General features: G+C 30.6%; 1 protein-coding gene across 1 annotated transcript; it reads left to right on the top strand.

Moving 5' to 3' along the window:
• The first annotated feature begins 3,721 nt into the window (after positions 1-3,721).
• LOC107648362 (protein MIZU-KUSSEI 1-like) lies at positions 3,722-4,913 on the top strand. The gene has a single exon (XM_016352259.3). The coding sequence runs from the start codon at positions 3,909-3,911 to the stop codon at positions 4,713-4,715; it is 807 nt and encodes a 268-aa protein (XP_016207745.2). The 5' UTR covers positions 3,722-3,908; the 3' UTR covers positions 4,716-4,913.
• The last annotated feature ends 11,488 nt before the right edge of the window (positions 4,914-16,401 follow it).

Here is a 16,401-nt window from a genome sequence, read left to right as displayed (position 1 = left end):
CTTCTAATTTAATTTCTTAATTTATGTTGACACTACAATTGAAATATTAAGTATATATAATTCGATCATAATTTTTTTTATAACTTATATGTAACTGTTTCATAGCTATATTTCAACAACTTACCCGCAATTAAGAGTATAAGGAGACTATGTCATTTGAACTATTACTCATTAGCAAAATTTAAAAAGATAAGAGACTCGAACCCACAACCTCTTAATTGAGTATAGGAAGTCTATGCCATTTGAGCTATTACTCATTGGCCATTTAAATTATTTATATGTATATTTATGATGTATTATTTTATATATTTCTTTTATATCTTAACGTATATTTTATAAAAGTAATTGATTTTTTCCCCAAAATGAAAAGTAATTGCTCATTCTAAAGGAATATAATGAGGTGAAGTCTCTGGTGGCTAGAATATTAATGGCTAAAAATGGCTAAGAGTTGACCCTCAAATAAAATAATGACACCTGGTAGATTTGGTTTCACAACTTTTCAATAGTATGAAGGGTGGTTAAGAGTGTGCAATAATTACTAGGAAGTTATCATGTGGATAGAATTGTCATTTGAGGTTACTTTATGTGTTGTTGAATCTTGGACAAAAATATTATTGGGCCATTATACAAAATAAAATCAAAACTGCACAAGCATGAGGTCTAATAATTTTTTTTGGCACAATTATAAAATAAAGTTTATTTCTTCAATAATTTATTCCTTAGTTTGTTTGTATTTCTCTAAAAAATAACCGTAAAAAATATTATAATGCCCTAAAAATTTTATTAAGGGAACAAAATTAATATTTTTTTACGAGATATATTTGTAAGATTTATTTTTTATATTTGTTTAAAAAATTGTTGGATTGTAGAGTGTTCGGTTTTTTTTAATAATTATAGAAAAAAATAATAATGAATTAATATAAATATATTAATATTTGTAAAATACATATTATAAACATTAAAGTCAGTCACCAGTATAAAATATATGTTAGAATATAAATACATATTTATTATCTATTATATACTACTGATTTTACAACTAAATATGCCACATGTTACTTTTTCATTGCAATTAAAATCAATTTTTTCTCTCGAAAATTAAAGAGTTCTCTCTTCCTCTCTCTCTCTCTCCCTTTCTTTATCTCTCTCATTCCTTCACTCACTCTATCTCTCTTATATATCATTATCAATTACTAATTATAAATTTGACAATCAAAATATACAACATGACCTTCTCTAATTACATTCAAACAAAATTAAAATTTTGAAATTGAATATAGCTATATTATATATTATATTTATATATTACTAACTAATTTAATAACTAAAAAGTGTCACATGACACTCTCTTATTAAAATTTAAAGAAAATATTTTCTTCCAAAATTACTAAATCTCCTTCTTACATTCTCTTATCTACCTCTTTTTTTTCTATTTCTCTCTATCTATTTCTCTCTATCATTCGCACTCTATATATAATTTATATTTTATATTAGAAATTTGACAAATAAAAAATGTGTCACCAAATATTCTTTTATTGTAATTAAAATAAAAAAAATTTAACTTCCAAAATTAACAAATTCCTACTCCCATTCTTCTTTTTTATCTTTCTCTCTCTTTTCTCTCATTGTCTATCTTTCTCTACCATTTTGTTCTACAAAAAATAAAATTAACAACATAATATAATTTAAATAAAAATTTTTATTATATACATATTTTTTATTTAGCTTTAAATTTTTTCTACTTATTATCTTTCTAATTTATGTTTTCACTTTTTTTTCAAATATTTATTGTATATAATTTAAAAAAATACTAATACTGTGATTAAAAATTAGAATTGATATAAATTTTTTTATGCTAATATCTAATTATATTTTTATATATATAGAGTAACAAATATTATTTTTAAATAACAAGTATAAAATTAATTATTTTTATTTGTACAACAAATTTAACACCTAATTAAATTTAAGAGTATATAAGTTATAAATTCTTTCAAATTTTAGATAAGGAATGTTAAAATTAATTATTATTAAAAAGTTAAACTCTTTCATATGAAATACTAAAAAACTTATTGTTAATTTTGGAAGCTAAAGAAAAATTTTATTTGATTACAATAAAAGAATATTGGGCGGCATATTTTGATTTGTCAAATTACTAATATAAAATAGAAATTATATATAGAATGCGAATGATAGAGAGAAACAGAAAAAAAGAGAGATAGATAAGAGAATGTAAGAAGAAGGTTTAGTAATTTTGGAAGAAAATATTTTTGTCTAAATTTTAATAAGAGAGTGTCATATGACACATTTTAGTTATTAAATTAGTTAGTAATATATAAATACAATATATAATATAACTATATTCAATTTTAAAATTTTAATTTTATTTGAATGTAATTAGAGAATGTCATGTTGTATATTTTGATTGTCAAATTTATAATTAATAATTAATAATGATATATAAGAGAGATAGAGTGAGTGAAAGAATGAGAGATAGAGAAAGGGTGAGAGATGAGGGAAGAATTCGTTAATTTTGGAAAGAAAAATTTTATTTTAATTGCAATAAGAAATTGACATGTGACACATTTTGGTTGTAAAATTAATAGTATATAATAGATATAATACATGTGTATTTATATTTTAATATATATTTTATATTGGTGGCTGACTTTAGTGACTAATTTTAATGTACATATAGCATAACCCTTTATTTAGTGAAGTTTTAGTCTTGTATGGAATGATTAATTTCATTATAAAAAAATTTACTGTAAATTTTATACAGAATCAATTATGCAATCAAATCACAAAAATTTATTGAATAATTAATTTACAAAGAGAAAGAGATTTCATTATTTGAACCTAGATTTAAAAAAAAAATTTGTGATTGTTTAGTTTGAATTTTAGTCTTTTTTAAATTTATGTTTTTTTATCTCTCTTATACAATTATATATTAACATATACTTTTTTTATATTATACAAAAGATAACCAATAAAATATAATGACACAAAATATTTACGAAGACACTATTATTAAACATATTATAAACAATATTGTCAACATATTAAAATAGCAAGAAGATACTTTTTAATTATTAAATTTTTTGATATGTTAATTAAGTTATTAAAATTTTATTAATATACTTAATTTTACAAATATTTATATATTTATATTAATTCATTATTATTTTTTTGTATCATTATTAAAAAAAAACGAACACTCCCACAATCCAACAATTTTTTAAACAAATATAAAAAATAAAGCTTATAAATATATCTCGTAAAAAAAATACTAATTTCGTTCTCTTAATAAAATTTTTAGGGTATTATAATGTTTTTTACGGTTATTTTTTTTTAGAAAAATACAAATAAATTAAGGAACAAATTATTAAAGAAATAAACTTTATTTTACAATCTAACCAAAAAAATTATTGGACCTTATATTTGAGGAATTTTGATTTTATTTTGTATAATGGTCCAATAATATTTTTGTCTAAGATCCAACAACACATGAGATAATCTCAAATGACAATTCTATCCACAAGGTAACTTTTTTGTAATTATTGCACACTCATTTAACCTTTTAAAATATTAAAAAGTTATAAAATCAAACCTATCAAGTGTCACTATTTTATTTAAAAGTCAACTCTTAGCCATCTTTAGTCATTAGTATTTTGGCCACAGAAACTTCACCATATTTAAAGCATTTACAAGAGTAGCAGGGAAACGAAGGCAGAGAAATAATAGGAAGATGGAGAATTAAAGGACAAAAGATCCATCTTATGCCCGCAAAAGTCTTAACCAAACGTTGACGCCCTAACCCGTAACACCCAAACACACACATCTCAATCTATCTCTCTCCCCCTTCCCTCCATGATGGCACTGCTGTTCTTGATCTCCTCCTCCTCCTCATGGTTCATGAACATGGTCGTCATCGACCAATGGAGGAGTCAAGATCCGCATCAAACACACCGCAATCCGTATATTATTCTCCACGCTCTTCAACTGCATCAACAAGAACGGTAGCCACACCTCCCACACCACCACCTCTTCCAACCCCTTCCAAAATCTCCCTCGTCCAACCCTCCCAGAAGAAGAAACACAAAACAAAATTCATCCGCGCCGTCCGCTCCGTCTTCCGCTCTTTTCCCATTCTTGCCCCTTCATGCAAGTTCCCAACCCCCGGCGGAGACGGTCCTCACAGGGCCGTCAACCTAAGCGGCACCAAAGTTTGCGGCACCTTGTTCGGTTACCGCAAAGGACGCGTGAGCCTTTCCCTTCAAGAGAATCCGAGGTGCCTCCCTTCGTTCGTGGTTGAGTTATCTATGCAGACCGGTGTTCTTCAGAGGGAGATGGCGGCTGGGATGGTTAGGATCGCCCTCGAATGCGAGAGGCGGCCGGAGAAGGACAAGATAACGATAATGGAGGAACCGTTGTGGACCATGTTTTGTAACGGCAAGAAAGTTGGTTATGCTGTGAAGAGGGAAGCCACAGAGGAGGATCTTCACGTGATGGAGCTTCTCAAGGCTGTATCCATGGGTGCGGGTGTTTTGTTAGGGAGATCTGACGTGGACGGTGGAGATGGAGAGTTCTCTTACATGCGTGCACATTTCGAACACGTTGTGGGCTCCAAAGATTCTGAGACTTTGTATATGCTGAGCCCTGATGGTGTGAATAACTGTGGGCCTGAGCTAACTATATTTTTTGTCAGGATCTAATCTTCTGATTAAGGAATCAAAACAACCATGTAGAATTATAATAACCTGCACTGGCTCTTCTAATTAAGGTTGACGACAACGCTTTTATATGAGATTTATTCACTTTTGTGGTTCCTTGTTGGAATTGATTTTGATTATTCATAATTAGGGTAGTCAAAATTGTGGAGTTATTGCTTATAACTATAGAATGATCGAATTGCAACAGGTAATGTCTCTTGTGGTTTTTGGCCAAGTACTTTTGCAGACTTATGCTTTCTCGTGTTATGTTTTAATTGCCTGCAAATTAATGAAACGATTACTAAGAAGAAAAATGGAGGATTAGGGTTAGCAATATATATATATAGGATTAGCATTATATATTCTACTTGTGGGTATCAAATTCGGACCAACTCATTTGGATAGGGTTGTTTACTCTACCCACTGCGGATAGGGTAGGATAGGGTACAAATTTGCATGTGCAAATAAGGTAGGATACGGATTTAAGGTATACCCTAATCTACTTTACTCGAACTCTTAATATATTATATAATATATATGTAAAAATTATGCATGTGGTGAAGAAAGTGAGTCACAATCTTCTTATTATAAGAACTTAAAATAATCACTAAGTTAGTTGACGATCATATTATTTGTAATTTTATGTTGGATTTCTTTAAGATTTTTTTTTTGTGACTAGGATTTCTTTAAGATTTTATTGTTTTTAATTTTAATTTGAATTTAGTTTTTTATTTTCTATTTTATTAATATGTATGAAATTTGGAATGGTTGAATTTTATATTTATTTAATTTTTTTTTTTTTTGCTTCTGCAGGTAGGATTGGGTAGGATAGGGTTTAAAACTTTAGAGTGCGAATAATGTTAAGGTTAAGAGATTCTCAACCCGCGTAGGTAGAGTTTTAAGAAAGTTTTCAATTCACGGATAAGATTAGGATAGAGTCTAAACCTTACCCTATCTTACTCATTACCAGCCCTACATATATAAGATATAATAAATTAGATTTTGGACAAATAAAATGATGAGCTAACTTATACTTTAAGCCAATGTTTTGGACCAGTTCTACTGATTTTATATATATATATATATATATAATTGGAGTTTTTTTAGTGAAATTATTTTAATTCAAATAATTAAAATATGAAAATATGCCTTAAGTTATTTTAAGAGTATAAAAATTAGGGAAAAAAAGAATAAACAATAAAATGGAAAAAATTAAAAAATAATAAAAAAATAAAAATTCAAAAAAAAAAGATTGATTGTTATAGTACCTAAAAATAATTCCTAACTTATTAAAGAAAGTTTAAAAAATATTTAATTTAAGAAGGATAAAAATGAACCATTTTTAAATATTTAAAATTTAGTATAAGATATAAGTTAAATAAAAATTAGCACTTTTAATTTTTTTTTATAGTTAGGTAAATTTATTATTTTTATCTCTTTTTATTATCTTTTATCATCTTCCGTATTCTTCTTTTTAATTTTTAATTAGCTGTTATTTAGTGCTTTCAATTTCTGGCTATTTTTCTTCTTCTCTATATTTTGAAAAAATATTTAATTTTATTTAAGATGTAAATTATATAAACAAATACAAATAATATTTATACTTTTTACTTTTATCAATAATAAATTAATAATAGCATGATTTAACACATTTCAAATACATACAATTAAATACGTATGTGATATATGTAAAAATCAAATCATATACGTAATAAAATAATAAAATAGACAATATAATTTTAAATTATTATGTGAATATTAGATATAAAAACGAGCATAACTTATTGGAATAATTAAATAAAATTATATAGCATACATACAAATATTAATTTTCTATCTTAAAATAATTTAAGGTGTATTATCATATTTTAATTATTTGAATTAAAATAATTTAATTAAAGAATGTCCAATTGTTTTTAAAAAAATTCAGTATAATTAACCTAAAAAATAACTTAAAAGTATATATCAGTTTATTATTTTATTATTTGTCTAAAATATAGTATATATATATATATATATATATATATATATATATATATATATATATATATATATATACTTTTAAGTTATTTTTTCGGGTTAGTTATATATATATAAAAATTTTGGATCAATTAATTTATTTAACTCAAATAAATAAGATACGTGTTGCCTTATTAAAAATTATTCTCACAAAAAGACATTTGAATAATCTGTATGTTAGTCGTTCGTCGTTCCTAATTTTTTATGGGGGATGTTACACATCCATGTAACCATGTAACCAAGTTGGTCCAACACCCAAAAAATTCAATACCATTAAATGAAATGTGAAATACACGCGCCCAACACACACGAAATCGATCTTGCCCAACGCTTCTTCTCCCCCACGCTTCTTCTTCTTCTTCTCCCGTGCTTCTTCTTCTTCTTCTTCTTCTTCTTCTTCTTCTTCTTCTTTTCACGCTCATTTACGCACGGAGCGTCTTCTTCTTCTTCGCCTTCTTTTTCGTGTTCTTCCTTCTCCTCCTTTTTCGCGTTCCTTCTTCTTCATGTGTTTTCTCCTTATCGTCATTCTTTTGTTGTTGTTGCTGCTGTATTTTTTTTGTCTTTTCCTCCTTCTCTCTTGTGAAGAAGCAATAGAAGGTGAGGAAGAAGAGTTTTGAATAGTGCAGAATGAACCGAACACAGTACTCATGGTGAACCGAACACAGTACTCATGGTGAACCGAACATAGTACTCATGGTGAACCGAACACAATACAATTGTATAGTACTGAGTGAATCAAACATAATCCATTATATAAAATCAAATTCAAACAGCTTTCTACAGAATGAACCGAATAGAGTACTCATTGTGAACCGAACACAGTACTCATGGTGAAACAATTGTATAGTACTGAGTGAACGAAACATAATCCATTATATAAAATCAAATTCAAATAACTCTGCCTACAATTTACATATTATCAATTCAATTCAATTCAGTACACCTCCGTCCATTTAATTCAATTCAAATTAGCAATTGCATTCCATTCAATTCGATTTAAAATTGAATAATCCAAGCTTTGTCAGTTTGATTCGTTTCAAAAGAGTAATCCAAATCGCTCTCCTGTTTACCAAAAAATTATGAATCCCTAAACACTGAACCCTAAAACCTAAACCCTAAACACTAAAACCAGAACCCTGAACCCATAAACCATAAATCCCTAAAACCATAAAACCTAAACCCTAAACCCTACACCCTAAAACCTAAACCCTAAACCCTAAACCCTGAACCCGAACCCTGAACTCTGAACTCTAAACCCTGAACGCTAAACCCTAAACCCTAAACCCTGAATCCGAACCCTGTACACTGAACTATGAACCCTGAATGCTAAACTCTAAACCCTAAACCTTGAATCCTACCGTAAACTCTAAACCCCTAAAACCCTGAACCCTGAACCCTGAACCCTAAACTCTAGACCCCTAAACCCTCAACCATGAACACGGTGAACCGAAATTAATACACAGGGCAAACCAAAAGTTTGAAACACACTGAACCCCTGTACACTGAACCATGAACCCATAAACCCTAAACTCTAAAATCCTAAACCCTATCGTCATTCTTTTGTTATTGTTGCTGCTGTATTTTTTTGTCTTTTCCTCCTTCTCTCTCCGGTGAAGAAGCAATAGAAGGTGAGGAAGAAGAGTTTTGAATAGTGCAGAATGAACCAAACACAGTACTCATAGTGAACCGAACACAGTACTCATAGTGAACCGAACACAGTACTCATGGTGAACCGAACACAATACAATTGTATAGTACTGACTGAACGAAACATAATCCATTATATAAAATCAAATTCAAACAGCTTTCTGCAGAATGAACCGAACACAGTACTTATGGTGAACTGAACACAATACTCATGGTGAAACAATTGTATAGTACTAAGTGAACGAAACATAATCCATTATATAAAATCAAATTTAAATAACTCTGCCTACAATTTACATATTATCAATTCAATTCAGTACACCTCCGTCCATTTAATTCAATTCAAATTAACAATTGTATCCCATTCAATTCGATTCAAAATGGAATGATCCAAACTTTGTCAGTTTGATTCGTTTCAGAAGAGTAATCCAAATCGCTCTTCCAATTTGAAGTTGAGTCATTTATTGTTTCGATTTAGAAGTGTAGATCGAAGAAGAAAACAAAGAAGAATAGGAAGAAGATAAATGCAACGTAACCAGATCGAAATAAGAAAACGAGAAGATGAACACGACTAGAGAAGGACGACGAAGGCAATGCAGATCAATAAGAAAGAACGCGAGCAGATAATTAGAAGGAGGAGGAGGAGGAGGAGGAGGAGGAGGAGGTTTATGTTGCAGCAGAAGGTTTACGTTGAGCAAAGCTTTAGGTTGCAGCATGTTATATGTAGCGCGTGTATGACAAACGAGTGAGGGGTGAGGGACGCGCATGTGAAAGAAATTACTTGGTTAACAACCATGTAAAAAATACATGGATGCAGAGCTTTTCCATTTTTTTATTATCATTGCAGTTACTTTAAATACACACTCATTCGACCAAATGAGTAACGGCTTTCAATGATAACTTTATGTGCCATATGTCATAATATTATTGGTCACTCAAATCATAGTCATATTTAGCTACCAACACCCATGTTACCATAGAAATCACCTTTTTTTATAAGGGTGGCAAAATAGAAGTCCGTTTTGATTTTTGATTGAATCTAGAGTTACTACCATGACATTTTCTAAAAACTATTATTCTTTGGTGTATTCCCAATTGTTGCCTAAGTTCTTGTATATTCTGCAGAAAGATACCAATAATTTGGATGGCATCAAGGGTAGATAATAGAACTTTTTCTATGATCATCTGTTTTACCCGTGGCTTGGGGCATTTCAAACTCAAGACATAGGAGAACTTGCATATAAAATTTTAGATTTTTCGGATGTTGAATGTGTTAGTGACACCTTGAAAATAGTGCTTACTGTATTGATTTAATAGTTTCATGATGGTAATACTCAACCTCTGAAGTACACAGTTCTAAATTGATTAGCTTCCTAATAGGTCAAGATTAGGCATATATTTAGGACTATATAAATGAACTGCTATGGATTACGGACATTTTATTGAGTTGTCGTATCTGTGTGTGCATATATTTCGGACACGACATTCATCAATACTCGTCTGATACGCGTATCTACTGTGTCCAATTCTCTCTTAATAAAAAATAAATTTTTTTTCTGGACAGACTTAGACACACCTAAATACCATCATACATCAGCGTGTCCAGCCTTATTCTTAACATTTATTCTTGAAATGAGTTTAGAAATAATATATATTATTAATTATCAAAACAAAAAATATTTTAAATACTTATATAATTAAAAAAATATTAAAAGCAGTTAAAAATATTTTATATTTTAATATCAATAAAATATCAAAATATTATTGTAATTTATTTAAAAAAATACTTTATATTTTATATATATAACGTGTTTCCATATCTTATAAGATTTTAAAATTCATGTATTCGCATGTCTCATGTCATATTATGTCCTGTGTTTGTGTTAGTATCCGTGGATCATAGTATTTCTCTACATAGAAGAGGCAGGCAACCAAGATCCTATCTTATAAGCTTTTTTATCTTGCAAAGATAATTATTATATATTCTAATAAGAAGTTGGAAAAGTATAGGGAATGAATAAGTTTTAGTTAACAAAGTAGCCAATAATTTATAATAAAAAAATCTAAAATTAGAAATAATAAAAATATTTAAAATTTAAATAAAAAATATAATTTAATAAGGTTAGAATTTAGGATTTAGACTTTAAAATGTAAGATTTAGAGTTTAAAATTTAGTGTTTAAGATCTAAGGTTAATGTTTAAAATTTAGGGTTTAAGATTTAATGTTTAAAATTTAGGATTTAAAATTTAGCATGACAAATAGTGGATTATCGAAGTTGGCTGACAGTGACAACTAGCGGTGGTCGACGGTAGCCAGCAGTAGTGGAGGTAGATGGCTTGTGGTGCTAGATGAAATTGAGGTGTTAGGACAAAGAAGGAAAAGTGAATAAAAGTTATGTGAAAAAAATTGTGAACAGATGATATATTTTTTTTTGAATTATTGGTTGATATTGGTTAATTTTTTGTTGGTTATCCAATATAGTTGTTATTCTGAGGGTTACGTGAAACGCTTATTTGGGTCTGAACGTGAGGTTTAGCTCCCTTTGTGGGACAGGGTCTGACTTGTTGATGTCGAGGTGCCGCCTATCCGAGTTCCTCGTGAAAAGGTGGGGATGATACCTGCAAGAGACTCTGACGCTTAAGTTAGCAAGAGTTTTAGGTAGGTTTTTAGTAGATCAGAATACAAATGTGTTTGGAAGAATCATCTATACTATTACGTTCAAAAAGATTATTTTAACAGTTTTAGTTAATTCATATACTATGATTGAGTCTGAGCGGCTTAAATATTTACGCAACAACCAACCTAAGCTCAAGGTTGACAAGTACAACTCATTGCACAAATCTTTAGTTATGGGAGAAGCTGATGCGGTTTTTTCTGGTCAAAGAATAATTCTTCCAAGCAATTTTACTGGTGGTCCTAGATACATGTTCAACAATTGTAAATATGCATTTGCCATTTGTAAATTTTTTGGATACTCCAGTTATTTTATCACAATTACTTGCAATCCTGAATGGGATGAAATCAAATACCTTTTACATGGCACAGGCCTTAAGACTAGGATCGTCCTGATATTGCCTCAAGAATCTTTAGCATTAAGTTAGATGAGTTGATATCTGATTTAAAAAATGGGAGGTTCTTAGGCAATATTTCTACATGTAAGTTAAATATATATGTTCGTATTCTGATGAAAAATAAATTTATACAAATGTGTGCACAATTGAATTTCAGAAACAAGGTTTACCACATGTTTACATTCTTTTGTTAATGAACCACAGTATAAGTTTAAATCACCAGATGATATAGACCACGTGATATTAGCTGAAATTCCTGATAAGACTAATATGCCTAGACTTTATCAACTATTGAGAAGTTCATGGTTCACGGTCTATGTAGGAGGCACAACATTAGTAGTCCATGCATGACACATGGAAGGTGCTTTAAGTTTTTTCTAAAGCCATTCAGGAATATAAGTATTATTGTCAAGGGTAGTTTCCCAATGTATAAAACGGTGGATTATGGTCATACAATAACTAAGAAGAATGCAATTCTAGACAATTCTTATATTGTACAATCCTGATCTACTCTTAAAATATGGTTGTACATTAATATGGAGCATACATGTCAGAATTCTGCTATTAAATATTTATTCAAGTATGTCCACAAGGGTAATGATAGGGTTACTGCTTCATTTTTACCACAAATTTGGTGATGGATCTCCTCTACAAGTTGTAGATGAGATACGTAACTACTATTATTGTTGCTATATTTCTGCATGTAAGGCCACTTAGAGGATATTTGGTTATGAGATTCAGCTTAAAGAACCTACAGTGATTCGTCTACCATTCCACCTACCTGATGAGCAACCAGTTGTTTTCAAGGACAATGAGAACATTGTTGATATTATTCAACGGGTAGATAGTAAGGTTACTAACTTAGCTGCTTGGATGTTGGCTAATTGTGAGTATCCTTTTGCTAGATTTTTAACATACAACGAATTTCTTACAAAATTTGTATGGAAAGATGATTCATGCATGTGGTTTCGTCGTAAACAAGGCTTTTATATTGGATGGCCGACTCATGTTCCACGTAGTAATGGTGAGGATTATTACATGAAAATATTGTTAAACATACAAAGAGGATGCATGAGTTTTACTGATTTACGTACTGTGGATGGCGTGGTATACAACATGATCCGTCACCTTATAACTCAGTCTTTATTGTGCATTATGAGTTATAACTCGGCGTTAACTATCATTCATTCTTTGCTTGTAACCGACACCTTCATTACCGACTTAATGACCATCATTTCCATCTTAATGACCAAATGGTCATAACATGAATATCATTAATCAATTTTATGCCTATAAAAGACACCAATTTCTATATCTCGACATAAACAGACGGACAACACAACACATGATAACTTCTATTTCATGTCTTACATTCTATATTCATAGAATTATTATAAGGATACACACGTGATAAGTTCTATTTCACATCTAACATTCATAGAATTATTATATACCTCTTAAATACTTACTGACTTGAGCGTCAGAGTGTGTTTTGCAGGTACCCACTCCCTTGTTCTCTCATTGCCAACGTATACCTCATCTTGACGGAGAGCTTACAAGTATTCATCGGTGGACGAGCTATACACCGGCCAATCTCAGCAACAATTGGCGCCCACTGTGGGGCCGGTAAACTAATTTGCTGCTCCACTGAATAGATTCAAAGAATTTGAATTATATTCAAATATTGAATCAATTTTCAAATAACATTTACATATTTTAGCAATTTATGTGTTCTAATTTTTTTTTTATTTCTCAACCTCTATTCAAAACTCAGTTTCACAAGACCATATAACATTCATTGAGGATTTTACAAACAATTCATTTAGAATAATGAAATGATTATTGACACTAATCTTTAATTTGTTACACTTTCTATCAATAATTTGAAGCCTAAAAATATGCACTTCAAACTCCTAAAAATTTAAATAAATCAATGTATGTCACCTACAAAATTTCTTTAATTTCATGTTCTTTAATTACTTGCCATGTTCTATCTTTTTTATTCTTAACCAAAAGTGGAAAGAGTACAAAACCTGCTATATTGTCGCTTATAATTTTGCCTTCAGCTCTTGGGATCATCTACTATAATACCCTGATTTTACACAGAGTTATTCTCAAAAATTCTGTGATGAGAAATTCAACAAATATCTGAGAATCACCTCATCATAAAATAATAAGGCAGATTTAGGCTTGATAAGTGACAAGAATAGATATACCGTGAGAGATAAAAGTGTGTCCTAAGCTAAAAACCGTATCGATAATGATGAATTTGACTGTGGAGTTAAAGTCATCTATGGAGTCTTTACTACTAGCTTTTCTTGAATGAATTAGCTAAGTAGAACATTCTACGCTTGATATAAAGTTGAGATACTCTGTGCGGCTAATATCTCAATTGCCGGTTGTTCAAACTGATACGATTTGAAACATCAATCTTAATTAAACCGTATTCTTATTTTCTTTAGTGATCTGGTGGAACCAACGAAACACTATATTCACCTAAGATTCATGAAGCCATGTACAACCAAAGTACCTAGCCTAGTTAAAACTTAATCGAGCTTAAACCGAATCGGTTTCCTCTTTTTCAACCGAATCGGTTGTCTTGTAACCAAACCATTAAACTTTAATCATGGTTACACCCCTTGAATTAATGCTTAATGATCACAACCAAACCAAGGAAACTAATCAAGGTTAGCACCACCTCATTCTTTTCTCCTATGTGCTGTCCGAACCTCCTCATGCATGCAAATCAAATTTGATGATTCATGAGAATGTAATTAATGCAAGCTTGGATGCAAGTTGACAAATGCCACCAAACTATCTCTTCAATCTACTATCCATTGTACTTCAATAGCCTCATATGTTAACAAAAGAAAAAGGAGAGCTAAAGAGAGTGGCCGAAGCATTGGAGGAAGGAGAATCAACAAGTACTAGCCTTTATCAAGTCATTTCCTTCAAGAAAAACCAACAGTTTCACCATCTTCACCAAGCTCTTTTTCTTCAAAATTTAGCAATAAAATTCACACCAACCATTCCCCAAGAACTCCTTTCAAGCTGGCCAAAGCTAATTGAAGTAAAGCTAGAACCAATTTCTTGAGCAAGGGTGAACTCCATTGAGGTAGAGGTTAGGTTAATGTAATTATATATTTGTGTTTATGTGAATGATGCTTGTTGATGATGAAATGAGTAATTGCTGCTAGCTATGATGTTGGTTTGTGTTTGATAATGATGAATATGATTAAGAGATGATAAGAAGCTCAGGAAACCAAAATGGTTAGTTAGAATCTAAGCCAAATTCTGTCGATATGGTTACTGAAAATTAGGCAGCGACTTGCATGAATTTCTGGAAAACCCTAGCCACTCAAAAATCGTGTAATAATTCGCTGGTAATCCTTGACGAGGTTAGACCACCCTCTCAAATTTTCAGAAATTTCTGATGAGGAGGTTGGATGATAAAAATGTTTGAAAATAAATGGTTTCTGGTGAAAAGTCTGTTTTTGAATTAATTTAGTAGAAACTTCCGACCTACACAACTTTTGATTCTGATGGGTTTTTGGGTTGAAACCAAAGAGAGTTAAAATATTTGCATGTAAAGAACATTGTATCTAAATTTTGGGATAATCCCATTTTTATAGAATTAAATACGCAATTTTCAAAATGGAAGGTTCACTGTTTTATTGACATGCAATTCTGAAACTCGTTGATAATTCTAGTAATTTGTTTGAGTCACTGGTATTGATCCTAAACTTCAAATTGAGTGAAACTAGTTTTGATAGAATCCTCATGATGTATATTTTATTCCTTTCAAAGTTAATAATTTTAGAAGCTATGGATTAAAAGTTATAGGCTTTAACATTTTACTGCTCACTAATGGCTAAACAGGATTTACAAACTTAGAGCAGTGATTTCCTGGATGGATATCTCCTGATGTAGAAAAGCTTTTGTAATGAAACTAAAACTAAATGAAACCCTATGGTGTCTACTTCATTCAGTTAAAATTTCAGAGCTATGGCTATCCTAGAAAATTAGTTATGCACTTTGGAAGTTAACCGGTTCACCAATTAACCAAATAGAAATCTCTCAAAACAGAATAGGCATAACTTTTGTTCTAAAAACGGGAATTCTCTGAATCTAGAACCAAATGAAACTTAAGTTCAATACAAACACGTGGACATAAAGTTTGCACGAATCTGTGTCTGTTTGTTATATTAATTATTAAATTGAAAACTAGTCACCCATGAAAGTAATAAGCTAGACAAGTCAAGAAAATAAATAAGAATGTAAGTTGTCCATAGGAAGACTTAATGTTAAAAGGTGATGCGGAGGTATGTTTAGTAATATGGTGATACAGAGGTATGTTTAGTTATATGGTGATGCGGAGGTATGTGTATTTATAAGGTGATGCAGAGCATTGATGAAAAGAAAGAAAATGAGAAGCCATGAATGGATAATGAATCATGAGAACTATTTGTTTGAACGGGCCTTTATGCCAAAGTGCTAATGCGGAAGTGCCTGCATAACTGATAGCCTGAGATTGCTAATACGGGAATGTCCGCCTAACTGATAGCATATTATATGTTGAATGGGCCTTATGCCAAATTGCTAATGCGAAAGTGTCGCCTAACTGATAGCTTGAGATTGCTAATATGGGAATGCTCACCTAACTGATAGCTTGTTTCTACCATGATGCCAAGATATCCTAACTGACATACTCATGATAATAATTGTGCTTGACTGACACGGTAAAGAAACCATGTTCGGGGTTCGCCCCGAGTATCGTCGGGTTGCGGGCAGACAACCGACGCATGAGCTCATGGCCTGCACTAGGTACAGGCATGCATCATAAATTGTTTGCGCATTTGATTGTGATTGTTTACCGTTCATTCTTTCTGATATGCGTTATCTGCTTCTTGTTAATTTTTTATTCTCTGTTTCTTGTTTGTATTTTTAAAAT

The sequence above is a fragment of the Arachis ipaensis genome, chromosome B6, assembly GCF_059453495.1.
Source record: "Arachis ipaensis isolate K30076 ecotype BB chromosome B6, ASM5945349v1, whole genome shotgun sequence".
Classification (NCBI taxonomy): Eukaryota; Viridiplantae; Streptophyta; class Magnoliopsida; order Fabales; family Fabaceae; genus Arachis; species Arachis ipaensis.
This window is presented reverse-complemented; position numbering and strand designations above follow the sequence as displayed.